This window comes from Macaca nemestrina, chromosome X (genome assembly GCF_043159975.1).
Source record: "Macaca nemestrina isolate mMacNem1 chromosome X, mMacNem.hap1, whole genome shotgun sequence".
NCBI lineage: Eukaryota > Metazoa > Chordata > Mammalia > Primates > Cercopithecidae > Macaca > Macaca nemestrina.
This window is the reverse complement of record NC_092145.1, coordinates 124,437,016-124,449,793: the sequence shown is the minus strand read 5'-3', so window position 1 is coordinate 124,449,793 and position 12,778 is coordinate 124,437,016. Positions and strand designations below refer to the sequence as shown.

General features: G+C 37.8%; 1 protein-coding gene across 3 annotated transcripts in view; it reads left to right on the top strand.

Moving 5' to 3' along the window:
• Nucleotides 1-12,778, top strand: part of LOC105499042 (cilia and flagella associated protein 47) — a 469,827-nt gene that overhangs the window by 16,262 nt on the left and 440,787 nt on the right. For 2 of the 3 annotated variants that reach the window (XM_011771441.2, XM_011771440.2), the window contains exon 1: nt 12,082-12,462. The exons of the other annotated variant lie outside the window; for it this stretch is intronic. In XM_011771441.2, the coding sequence (XP_011769743.2) occupies nt 12,187-12,462 (276 nt within the window). In that variant the 5' untranslated portion in view covers nt 12,082-12,186. Of the gene's footprint in view, nt 1-12,081; nt 12,463-12,778 lie in introns of those variants that run through there. 3 annotated transcript variants of the gene reach the window in all.

Below are 12,778 nucleotides of genomic sequence, written 5' to 3'. Positions count from 1 at the left end.
TTCTCTTCTCTTATCTGCACACTTATTTCAGCAAGGTGGTCTTCAATTTCTGATATCCTTTCTTCCACTTGATCGATTAAGCTATTGATACTTTTGTATGCTTCACGAAATTCTCGTGCTGTGCTTTTCAGCTCCATCAGGTCATTTATCTTCCTCTCTAAACTGGTTATTCTAGTTAGAAGTTCCTGTAACCTTTATCAAGGTTCTTAACTTCCTTGCATTGGGTTAGAACATGCTCCTTTAGCTCAGAGGGGTTTGTTATTACCCACCTTCTGAAGCCTATATCTGTCAGTTAGTCAATCTGATTCTCTGTCTAGTTTTGTGCCCTTGCTGGAGAGGTGTTGTGATCATTTGGAGTAGAAGAGGCATTTTGGCTTTCGGAATTTTCAGTGTTTTTGCACTGGTTTTTCCTCATCTTTGTGGATTTATCTACCTTTGATCTTTGAGGCTGATGACCTTTGGATGGGGTATTTGTGTGTGTGGGGTCCTTTTTGTTGATGTTGTTGTTGTCCTTGCTTTCTGTTTGTTTGTTTTTCTAACCGTCAGGCCCTTCTTCTGCAAGTCTACTGCAGTTTGTCAAAGATTCAGTACAGACCTTGTTCGCCTGGGTATCACCAGTGGAGGTTGCAGAACAGGAAAGATTGCTGCCTGCTCCTTCCTCTGGAGGCTTTGTCCCAGAAGGTCACTAGCCTGATGCCTGGTGGAGCTCTCTTGTATGAGGTGTCTGTCGACCCCTGTTGGGAGGTCTCTCCCAGTCAGGAGGCACGGGGGTCAGGGACCCATTTGAGGATGCCATCTTTCCCTTAGCAGAGCTGGTGCACTGTGCTGGGAGAATCACCCTTGTCAAGATCTGCTGCTCTCTTCAGAACTGGCTGACAGGAAAGATTAAGTCTGCTGAAGCTGTGATTGCAGCCATCCCTCCCCCGAGCTGCTCCATCCCAGGGAGATGATAATTTTATCTGTAAGCTCCTGACTGGGGCTGCTGCATTCCCTGTAGAGATGTCCTGCCCAGTGAGGAGGAATCTAGGGAAGCAGTCTGGCCACAGCCACTTTTCTGTGCTGTGGTGAATTCTGCCCAGTCCAAACCTCCCAGTCTCCTTAGCACTGTCAGGGGAAAACCGCCTACTAAAGCCTCAGTAATGGCAGATGCCCTTCCCCATCATCAAGCTTGATCATCCCAGGTTGACTCTAGACTGCTGTACTGGCAGTGAGAATTTCAAGTCAGTGGTTCTTAGCTTGCTGGACTCTGTGGGAGTGGGATTTCCTGAGCAAGACCACTTGACTCCCTGGCTTCAGCCCCCTTTCCAGGGGGGTGGATGGTTCTCCTGTCTCACTGGAGTTCCAGGCACCACCAGAGTATGAAAAAACTCCTGCAGCTAGGCTCAGTGCCTGCCCAAACAGCTGCCCAGTTTTGTGATTGAAACCCAGGGCCCTGGTGGTGTAGCCTCACATGGGAATCTTCTGATTGGCAGAATGCAAAAATCCATGGGAAAAGAGTAGTACCTGGGACAGGTAACACAATCCCTCACTGCTTTCCTTGGCTGGAGGAGGGAGGACCCCCAATTCCTTGTACTTCCCGGGTGAAATGATGCCCCACCCTGCTTCTGCTCACTCTCCGTGGGTTACACCCACTGCCTGACCAGTCCTGATGAAATTAACTGGGTGCCTCAGTTGGAAATGCAGAAATCACTTACCTTCTGCGTTGGTCTTGCTGGGAGGTGTGGACCAGAGCTGCTTCTATTCAGCCATGTTGGCCAATACTATTGAACACCTTTTCATATGCCTGTTTACCATTTGTATGTCTTCTTTTGAGAAATGTCTATTCAAATATTTTGCCCGTTTTAAAATCAGAAAAATATTTTTTTCTTATAGAGTATGAGCACCTTATATACTCTGGTTATTAATCCCTTGTCAGATTGATAGTTTGCAAATATTTTCTCCCATGCTGTGTGTTGTATCTTCCCCTTGTGGATTGTTTCCTTTGCCGTACATAAGTTTTTTAACTTAATGTGATCCTGTTTGTCAATTTTTGCCTTGCTTGTCTGTGCTTGTGGGGTACTACTCAAAAAGTTTTTGCCTAGAACAGTACCTTGGAGAGTTTTCTCAATGCTTTCTAATAGCAGTTTTATAGTTTGAAGTCTTAAATTTAAGTCTTTAACCCATTTTGATTTGATTTTTGTCTATGACGAGATATATGGGGCTGGTTTCCTTCTGCTTGTGGATATCCAGCTTTCCCAGCACCATCTATTAAAGAGATTGTCTTTTTCCCAGTGTATGTTCTTGGCACCTTGTCAAAAATGACTTCACTGTAGGTATGTGGATTTGTTTCTGGGTTCTCTCTTCTGTTCCATTGGTCTGTGTGTCTGTTTTTATGCAAGTATCATGCTGCTTTGGTTACTATAGCTCTGTAGTATAATTTGAAGTAAGGTAATGTAGTTCATTCTGTTTTCTTCTTTTTGCTTAGGATAGTTTTGGCTGCTATGGATCTTTTGTGGTTTCACATAATTTTTAGTATTATTTTTTATGTTTCTGTGAAGAATGTCATTGGTATATTGATAGGGATTACATTGAATCTGCAGATTGCTTTGGGTCTTATGGACATTTTAATAATATTGATTCTTCCAATCCAGGAACATGGAATATTTTTTCACTTTTTGGTATCTTCTTTAATTTTTTTTATCAGTGCTTTATAGTTTTCATTAAAGAGATCTTTTACTTCTTTGGTTCAGTTAATTCCTAGATATTTAATTTTATTTGTAAACGGGATTACTTTTTACATTTCTTTTTCAGATTGTTCACTGTTGGCATATAAAATGCTACTGACTTTTGTATGTTGTTTTGTATTCTGCAAACTTACTGAATTTGTTTATCAGTTCTAATAGTATTTTTTGTGGTCTTTAGGTTTTTTCAAATATAAGATCATATCATTTGTAAACAAGGATGATTTTACTTCTTCTTTTCCACTTTTGATTTATTTCTTTCTCTTGTCTGATTGCCCTAGCCAGGATTTCCACTACTATGTTGAATAACACTGGTGAAAGTGAACATCCTTGTTGTGTTCTAGATCTTAGAGGATATGCTTCAAATCCATTTATTTATGCTCCGATCTTGATTATTTCTTTCCTTCTATGAATTTTAGGTTTGGTTTGCACTTGCTTTTCTAGTTCTTTGATGCATCATTAAGTGGTTTATTTGAAGTTTTTCTCCTTTTTTGAAGTAGGCACTTTAACTGTAAAACTCCCTCTTAGTACTGCTTTCCCTGTATCCTATAGGTTTTGGTATGTTGTGTTTCCATTTTCATTTGTTTAAAGAAAATTTTCAATTTCTTTCTTAATTTCTTCATTGACCCACTGATCATTCAGGAGGATATTATTTAATTTCCATGCATTTGTACAGATTCCAAAATTCTTCTTGTTGTTGATTTGTAGTTTTATTCTATTGTGGTTAAAGTAGATGCTTCATATTATTTTAATTATTTTGAATGTTTTAAGACTTGTTTTGTGAACTAACATATGGTCCATCCTTGAGAATGATTCATGTGCTGAGAAAAATAATGTGTATTCTGTAGCCATTGGATAAAATGTTCTACAAATATCTATTAGGTCTTTTTGTTATATAGTATAGATGAAGTTTGATGTTTCTTTGTTGATTTTTCTTTCTGGAAGGTCTGTGCAATGCTGAAAGTGGGGTTTTGAAGTCTCCAGCTATTACTGTATTGGGGGCTATTTCTCTCCTTAGCTCTAATAATATTTCCTTTTTCTGTGTGGGTGCTCCAGTGTCGGGTGCATATAAATATATCTATAATTATTGTAGCCTCTTGCTGAATTGACCCCTTTATCATTATACAGTGACCTTCTTTGTCTTTTCTTATAGTTTTTGTCTTGAAATCTATTTTGTCTGATATGAGAATTGCTACTCCTGCTTTTTTTTGGTTTCCACTTACATGAGTATCTTTTTCCATCCCTTTATTTTCAGTCTATTTGTATCTTTATAGGTGAAGTGTGTTGCTTGTAGAGAACATATCATTGGGTGTTGTATTTTTATCCATTCAGCCACTTAAAATCTTTTGCTTGGAGACTTTAGTTTATTTACATTGAATGTTTCATTGATAAGTAAGCTTATTCCTGCCATTTTGTTATTTGTTTTTCTGATTGTTTGTGGTCTTCTGTTCCTTCTGTTCCTTCCTTCCTGTCTTTCTTTAAGTGAAGGTGGTTTTCTCTGGGTGATATAATTTGGTTTCTTGTTTTTTAATTTTTGTGTATATGCATTGTATATGTTTTAGTTTGAGGTTACCATAAGCCTTGCAAATACTGTTTTAAATTCCATTATTTTAAGCTGATAAAAACTTAACACTGTTTGTGTAAACAAACAAAAATGAAACTAATAAAGACTCTGCACCCTAAGTTCATCACCCTACTTTTTAACTTTTTGTGGTTTCTACTTATATCTGATTGTACTGTCTTGAAAAGTTGTTGTAGTTATTTTTTTATTGGTACATCATTTAGTCTTTCTACTTAAGATTAGAGTATTTTACATACCACACAGTGTTATAATATTCTGTGGTTTTCTGTGTACTTACTATTACTCGTGAGTCTTGTACTTTCAGATGATTTCTTGTTGTTCATTAATGTTAATGTCCTTTTCTTTCTTATTGAATTACACCCTTTAGCATTTCATGTAGGACAGATCTGGTGTGGATGAAATCCCTCAGCTTTTGTTTGTTTGGTAAAGTCTTTATTTCTTTAAAAAAAATTTTTTTTTGAGACAGAGTCTCACTCTGTCACCCAGGCTGGAGTGCAGTGGCATGATCTCAGCACACGGCAACCTCCACCACCCAGGTTCAAGTGATTCTCATGCCTCAGCCCCCTGAGTAGCTGGGACTACAGGTGTGCGCTATGAAGCCTGGCTAATTTTTGTATTTTTAGTAGAGATGGGTTTCACCGTGTTGGCCAGGCTGGTCTCGAATTCCTGGCCTCCAGTGATCCACCCATCTCTGCCTCCCAAAGTTCTAGGATTACAGGTGTGAGCCACTGCCCCCGGCCTCCAGTGATTTTCTCTTTCTTAACAGAAATTTAGTTACGTATAATAACATCTCTTTACAATTACACCAAAAAAGTCCTAGGTCTCAGAATCTCTTTTTTATTTTATTGATATAATTGAAATAATGGCTGTCATTTGTGGAAACTGCACATACATCTGGTTGTATAACAGTGTATTGAGGGTTCAGCCAAAAGCAAAAACTGCCACCCTCCCCCCAAAAAAAAGAGGAAAAAGGGGAGTAGGAGGGTGTGGGGAAGAGGGGAAGAGACAAAACTTTCAAGAGCTTCTTCATGGAGAGGAAAGAGTTTCTGATGTATGCTAACAGGGATGAAAAAAGTTTATCCAACATTGAATAACATAATGGATTTAGGTACACTACAAGTTATATTTTCTCCAACCATTCAACAGGAACAAAACTTTCCTAATCCCATTCTCACCTCCTGACTCCTGCCCCTGAAGATGTAATTGCTAGGATTACTGGCACTCTTCAGATGCAAATTATCAGTGCATTTTTAAACACTCATTTTTTATTATGAAGAATCAGCTACTTTATTTACTTTCTAAAATAATATATGTATATATATGATTTGATATATTAATTTTCAGTATGCCTTTCTATAAGAGAAAAGAAAAAATATATAAAATAAATATGTATGTATAATTTGATATATTAATTTTTAGTATGCTTTTCTTTTCTTTTATTGAAAAACAAAACATACTGAAAATTAATATATCAAATGATATATAATTATACAGATATATTATTTTAGAATCTGTAATCAAACATTTTTTTCATTACCTGTTTCACAGGTTTTTCATCCCTTTTGGTTATGGAATGTATCTTCAAATTATCTCATTTATTTTGCCAATATCGCAAGCCCTATGGAAACAGATTTTTTATTCTATTGCACATAATTAATACCAAAGGGGTTCGGGGAAGCACTAGGAAATGAATTGAGGTATGAAAGATTCTTGAATCATTTGATAAATAATTTCTTTCACAATCACTACTTTGGGACTTTTTTCTCATTGCATTCAGCAATCAACTAGTCACATTTATTCAGGTCCTGATTTGATTGTAGTTGTGTTCTATAATTCAGTAGGCATCAATATCCCTTCAAAATATATCTGATACAAAACTAGTTTTGTCTAAAATGCCACTGTATATAGTTCAGCAATCAAATACTGAGCTCTTAAATAAAAGATAGAAAGATACAGCAATTTTTGCTTTGACAAAAGCATAAAGGTAAAGGGAGAAATGACAAAAATGGAATTGGAAATGCACAACAAAGGGAAAGGGCAAAAATTCAGGCATGTTGAAACCATGGGAAAAATCGGAGTGAAACAATTAAAAAATACATTCAGAGTCATTACCTAGATATAGTAAATCACAACAGAGAAATATAATTATTCATACCAATTGAAGAGAAAAAGTAGGAAAACCAATATGCAAAAGTGATTATTTGATAGAAGTATTGAAACTCAACAAGCAATTCCCAGAGAATAAATAAGGGAATGTGCTATCTAAAGAACTAATGTTCAGTTGTTAAGTTCTGCTAATCATGCACTAAATGAAACTTTTGATGGAATTTTTAATATACTATACCACATTTTGTAATTATTATCATAAATTATGCAGTAAATGATGTTGGGGTAATTTGGATCAGCAAATCACTTTTATATCAGGATAAATTTTTATATGAATAAAAACCCAAACAAACAAAAACATGAGAAAGCCCCCAAAAAACCCCAAACAGATATAATAGTAAACAAACAGTAAAAGTACCAGAAGGAACCATGGGAGAACGTTGGATCTTCATTATCTAATTTTGGCATAAGGAGAGTTTTTCTAAGACTAAATAAAAATGCTTTTTAAAAACCTGAAGCCATAAAAAATGACACATTTCACTAACACAGTAATTAGAAAAGTTTAAAAAATAGATATACAGAAACATATATTTATGCAGACAATACTAATCTCCTTAATATACAAAGCACTTCCACTATTGATAATAAATAGATCAACATTCTAAGAAAAAATATATGAATAGACAGAGTATAGGAAAAAATAAATACTAATGACTTTTAAATAAATGAAAAGATGTTCATTTCTATCATAATAAGAGAAATGCAAATTGAGCTGCATGGAAATTTATGTAAGATAGTTGCAAAAAAAATCAAAACATCGATAAACAAAGTTTTTGTTTTCTATTGCTCCATAACAAATTACCACAAAGTTAACAACTTAAGACAACAGACATTTATTATCTCACGTTTTTTTGGGGTCAGAAGTCTGAGCACTGCATGGCTGGATTCTCTGCTCAGAAATTCAAATGAACAAAATCAAGATGCCCGCAGAGCTACACTCTTTTCTGGTGGCTCTAGGGGAAGAACTTGATTCCCAGGTCATTTAGGTTGTTGATAGGATTTACTTCATTTATACTAGCGTATTCAAATTCAAATTAGTAATGGTGTATTAAGTCCTTCTCATGCTAAAAATGTCTCTGACTTCTCACGCCTGAGCTAGAGAAAATGCGCTTATGTTAAATTAGGCTCACCTGGATACTCTCCCTATCTTACGATCAGTTAGGCCATACAAATTTACATAATCGTGGTAGTGATAACTCATCGTATCCACAGGTTTTGTGAGTTAGTTCAGGATATATGAGTGGAGGGGGCATTTTAGAAACCCTGCCTACTATACATACTGTAGCAGCTTAGGTGTGGGAAGAAATGTACTCTCATTTTTTTGCTAGACTATGATGAATATAAACTCACTGAAGAACAACTTTCTAGTTTCTATTAACAGTGACATTTCTGGATAACCATCTATTGACAAGTGCACAGAACTTTGATCAATTCTCCTTATAGTAATTCTATATTATTCTATAGATATACTCACACATGTGAGAAAAAACATACACGACAACAGTCATCACTACTGTGTTTGTAGTTTTTAAAAGACTGCAAACAACTCAAGGTGAATCAGAAGTTCACCAGGTCAATAAATTATTATACATCCACATAATGGAATATTATGCTATTGTAAAAAATGAAGATACTCTTGATATACTGATATGACTTCCAAGATGTATTGTTGTATGAAATAAGCAATAAAGTAATGATGTAATAGTATGCTACGAGTGATATAAAAAAGAGGGAGAAAATAGTCCCCCTTCCCCTGTGCCCCATGGGTACATGTAGCAATGTTTGGAGTTAGTTTGGGTTGTCATAATTGAAGGGAGGGGGATGTGCTACTGACATTTAGTGGGTAAAGGCCAAGGAAGTAGCTAAATATTCTACAATGCATAGGATAGGACCTTAAAAATATAATTATCTGGTCAAAAAATGTCAATAGTTCTGAGGTTGAGAAATTCTGCTATAAAACTACCATTGTGAGATTTTCAGAGTGTTGTCAGTTTTAAAGTTTCATGAAAAAGTTTGTGTCTATTTTGCTCATTCATGTGAGTACTATATAATTCAGTCAAGTTCTTTCCTAATTCTTCACATTTCCACACTGGAAAGTCCTGGTATTTTAGATTGCTTGTCTTTCTCTCGATTCCTCTGGATGTTATTATCCAACTCTGCTTGGGTGATAGATTGACTGAAAGTGCCAACATCCTTTCAGGTAGTATGAGAAATGGCCCTGTAGTAGAGTAAAGTAATGCAAAAATTACTCTTGTTACTATCAAGTGAGGCCTCTCCTCATGAGAGATACTGCCTCAGATGATTAACTTTCAATGGCCTGTTTCACTCAGGAATCTCTAATTACTCAGGAACCAGAGATATTACTTGCCATCAGGTATTTGCCACCAGTGAATATGAGAGGAAAATCGAGGGTCACCACAGTAGTCTAGAGGTAGGAAAGGTTGGCAGGAGCTTTGGACGGCTAAAACAAGGTTTTTCAAAAGTTATGATACTCAATCTAATAGGCTGATATTATCAGAACTGTTCAACTTCATGGGGACATGCCCTTCAGAGTTCCTGTCCTCTGTTGGCGTCTGTGTTGATTAGATTTAGCTGCTCCATAGGGACTCAAACTAATAGTGCATTAAATATTATTTAGTTTCAACTCTCTCTCAAATAATAGTCCCAGCTGTGTTGGTAGTTTTGCTATACAATTTAGTCAAGGCCCAGGCTCCTTTGATCTTTTCACTCTATCTACCTTAAAGTGATCAGGTGACCCACTACCATATTTACAACGAGCCTAAGAAGCAAGATAAGAGGGTAGGGAAAGCATCTCCCATCATTGTAAGGCACCACTTTAACTTTATAATTCAGAAGTGGCACAAGTGAGTTACACTCACAACCAAACCTTGTTTGCATGGCTACATCTAGCAACAAGAAAGCCTGGAAAATGTAATGAACCTGTACAGTCATAGGCACATCTAAAAACTCTACCATGAAAAAATAGGAAAAGTGGATAATGCAGCATAGTTAGCCGTCTCTGAAATGATTTCTGTTTGTAGTAAGGCACACTTGTTGCTAACATTAGAGAAATGTGTATCCTTTGTCCCTGCTCTCTTGAAGCCTTTCCTCATTCATCATATCCTTTGTAAAAATAATGGATTATTTTTCTGTTAATTCATCCTGCTGCCATCCAATTCATGCTATTCTAGTCTATCCAGGCATTAGTCTCATCACTTTATTCTTATTGGTATGGCTTTTTATTATCTGGAAGAACTTTTAATCATATGCTACTTACTCACTTCCCAATTATTTCATAAACACATTGATTACTTTTGTATTTTATGTCAATGATTTTGGGGGAACAGGTGGTTTTGGCTATCTGAATAACTTCTTTAGTGGTGATTTCTGAGATTTTGGTGACCCTGTCACTCGAGCAGTGTATACTATGCCCAATGTGTAGTATTTTATCCCTCACCCTGCTTCTGCCCTTCTCCCCGAGCCTCCGAAGTTCATTACATCATTCTTTTTTTTTTTTTTTTTTTTTTGAGACATAGTCTCACTCTGTTGATCAGGCTGGAGTGTGGTGGTGCAGCCTTGGCTCACTACAACCTCTGTCTCCTGGGTTCAAGAGATTCTCCTGCCTCAGCTTCCCAAGTAGCTGGGACTACAAGCATGCGTCATCACGCTGCCTAATTTTTGTATTTTTAGTAGAGATGGGGTTTCACCATGTTGGCCAGGCTGGTCTCGAACTCCTGCCCTCAGGTGTTCCACCTGCTTTGGCCTCCCAAAGTGCTGGGATTACAGGTGTGAGCCACCACGCCTGGCCCATTATATCATTGTTATGCCTTTGCATCTTCATAGCTTTGCTCTTATTTATAAGTGAGAACATAGGATATTTGATTTTCCATTCCTGAGTTACTTCACTTAAAATAGCAGCCTACAACTCCATCCAAGTTGCTTCGAAGGCCATTATTTTGTTTCGTTTTATGGCTGTGTGCCTAGAGGAAATCTTTTTATCCTATTTCAGTAACATCTTAGTCACTACTCTAACCACTTGGGTTTTCTCCTTGAGAGTAAAAAATAGGGAGTTTTGAGGCTTCTTTGGAGTTTCCAATTTTTTCAGAAATTGATTGAGGGGCTTTGTATGAACTATGGTCTTGATTCAGTCAAGTTATATGAGCTATTGTTATTTCAGTGCTGTAAAATTGTCCCGCTTAGGGGCTCAGGAACATGGACAGGATTTGTATTGTGATATGGTAGTAGCGACTAGTATAAAAATTCCAGCCATGATTCACATCTCCCACTTGTTAAACCAAGATACATAGAATTTTGAAAGATAATGTCAATAGTTTGCATCTATCAATTCCTAAGAATTTACAAATAATAATCACCACTTCTGCTATTTTTCAACTATTGACAGCAGTTCCAAGAAATGTGACTACTTGTCTTTGCATTTAGAACTACTTATTAATATCTGCATCCTTGTAGAAAATGAAGCAAGAAACTTTTATCATCTTGGTTCTGTGAGAACCTTGTAAAAGTGTTGTGGGAAAGGTTTTACTGTTGAAGAATGACTGACTGACTGGCTGGCAGATGGAGAGGCCATTCTCAGAGTGAACATAATGTGCAGTAGCAAGGAGGAAATGAAAGTGCGTGGTGTATTTTGAAACTCTTAGATAATAGAAGAAGGACGAGGAGAGAGTAGGGACTGGGCAATGTGAGTATGAGTTTGTTGGAAAAGTCCTCATCTAGCAGCAAAGATGTGTGATCTCTATCTCCTGAGTAACACCATTTCACAAATGAAGACCCTGGAATAGTTAACAAGGTTCCTAAAGCCTCTATATTCAATGTGTGGCCCCTGAACCAGAAGCATTGTAATCACCTGGGAGCTTGCTTGTCATAAATACAGATACTTAGACCTTGCTTCAGATATACTGAAACAGAATCTGCATTTTAACAAAAGACCCAAAGGATTGCTTTTACAGTGTGTGTGTGTACATTTAAAAACATACAGGTGTCACAATATGCATACCGTTTGGTTAATTTTAAAATTTAATACTGTATAATGGATACCTCTTATATCAACACAGATCTACATTATTATTTATCATAAATAAACAGTAAGTTATTGTATCCATCGCTACTGATTGGTATTCACATTAATCCAATATTTTGCTATTGGAAGAAACATTCTGATTCAGAAACACTGACGTAGAGATCACTGAGCAGGACATCTAGGAGACACTGACTTTGTTTCTCCTATATTTCTCCCTTTTTGTTATATCTTGCTGCCTTAATAGACCACGTGAGCACATCACTTTCACTGATCTTTTTTTTTCTTTGTAAATTTAAATTTTAATTGAATTATAAGGCCAGTTTACAGTGCATCTATGGGCAGATTTCTTTGAAATGCATGGTACTTTAAACTTGGTCTTAAGAGAGGTCCAGGAAAATGCCCACTAAGCCTCTGTGATTTTAATACCTTGCCAGGCCATGGCAAAGTGAGGTGCCTCTGACGTTTGGGTTGCCACAGCGTGTTTTTCAGTTACTCTGGTGACACCTGTGACCTGAGGGTTATTCTGTTCCCGTTACCAACTCGCGCAGGTTGGGAGGCGCCAATGAGAGCAGGGCTTGAAACTAGCGCGTGGCGTCTGATCGTTGCCTAGCGACGGTCGTTGCCGCTAATCCTTGGCCGGACAGATCCACATCTGTTTTCTGGCTACCGAGAGGGCAGCCATGAACACCCAAAGGGGTTCCCTCGCCGTGAACACCCAAAGGGGTTCCCTCACCATAAGCATCCAAAGGGGTTCCCTCGCCATGAGCATCCAAAGGGGTTCCTTCGTCTCCCGGGATGTGGATAGCCCGGGGAAAGACATGCAGCTGCGGGTGATCCCGGCTGAGGTGAAGTTCCTGGACACGATGGCCGGGAGGGTGTACCGCCTCCCGATTACTGTGCATAATCTTGGCCGCTGGAACCAGAAAATCCGATTTAAGGAGCCCATCAAGCCACAGGTGACACACTAAGGGGTGCTGGGAGCAGGACCTTGTGAGAGCGCCTCCTCACACAGCGTCTCTCTTTGCCCCAGGGAGTAGTCATCTGGCTCCTGCAGGGATGGAGGGAGGATTGGGCTTCCTGGGAAACAGTGACAGGTTTGTGTGTGTGTGCTCTTTTTTTTCCCCCCTCTTTGTTTTCTGTTTCGTTAAGGATTAGGAGATGGGGAGGGCAGGGTGGAGAAAAGCTGACTTAGAGCCTCCCCATTTCTTCAACCTGGGTTTAGAAACTTGTTAACAATCCCAAAATCTGTGCAGTTTGGTTTTATGATTTTGC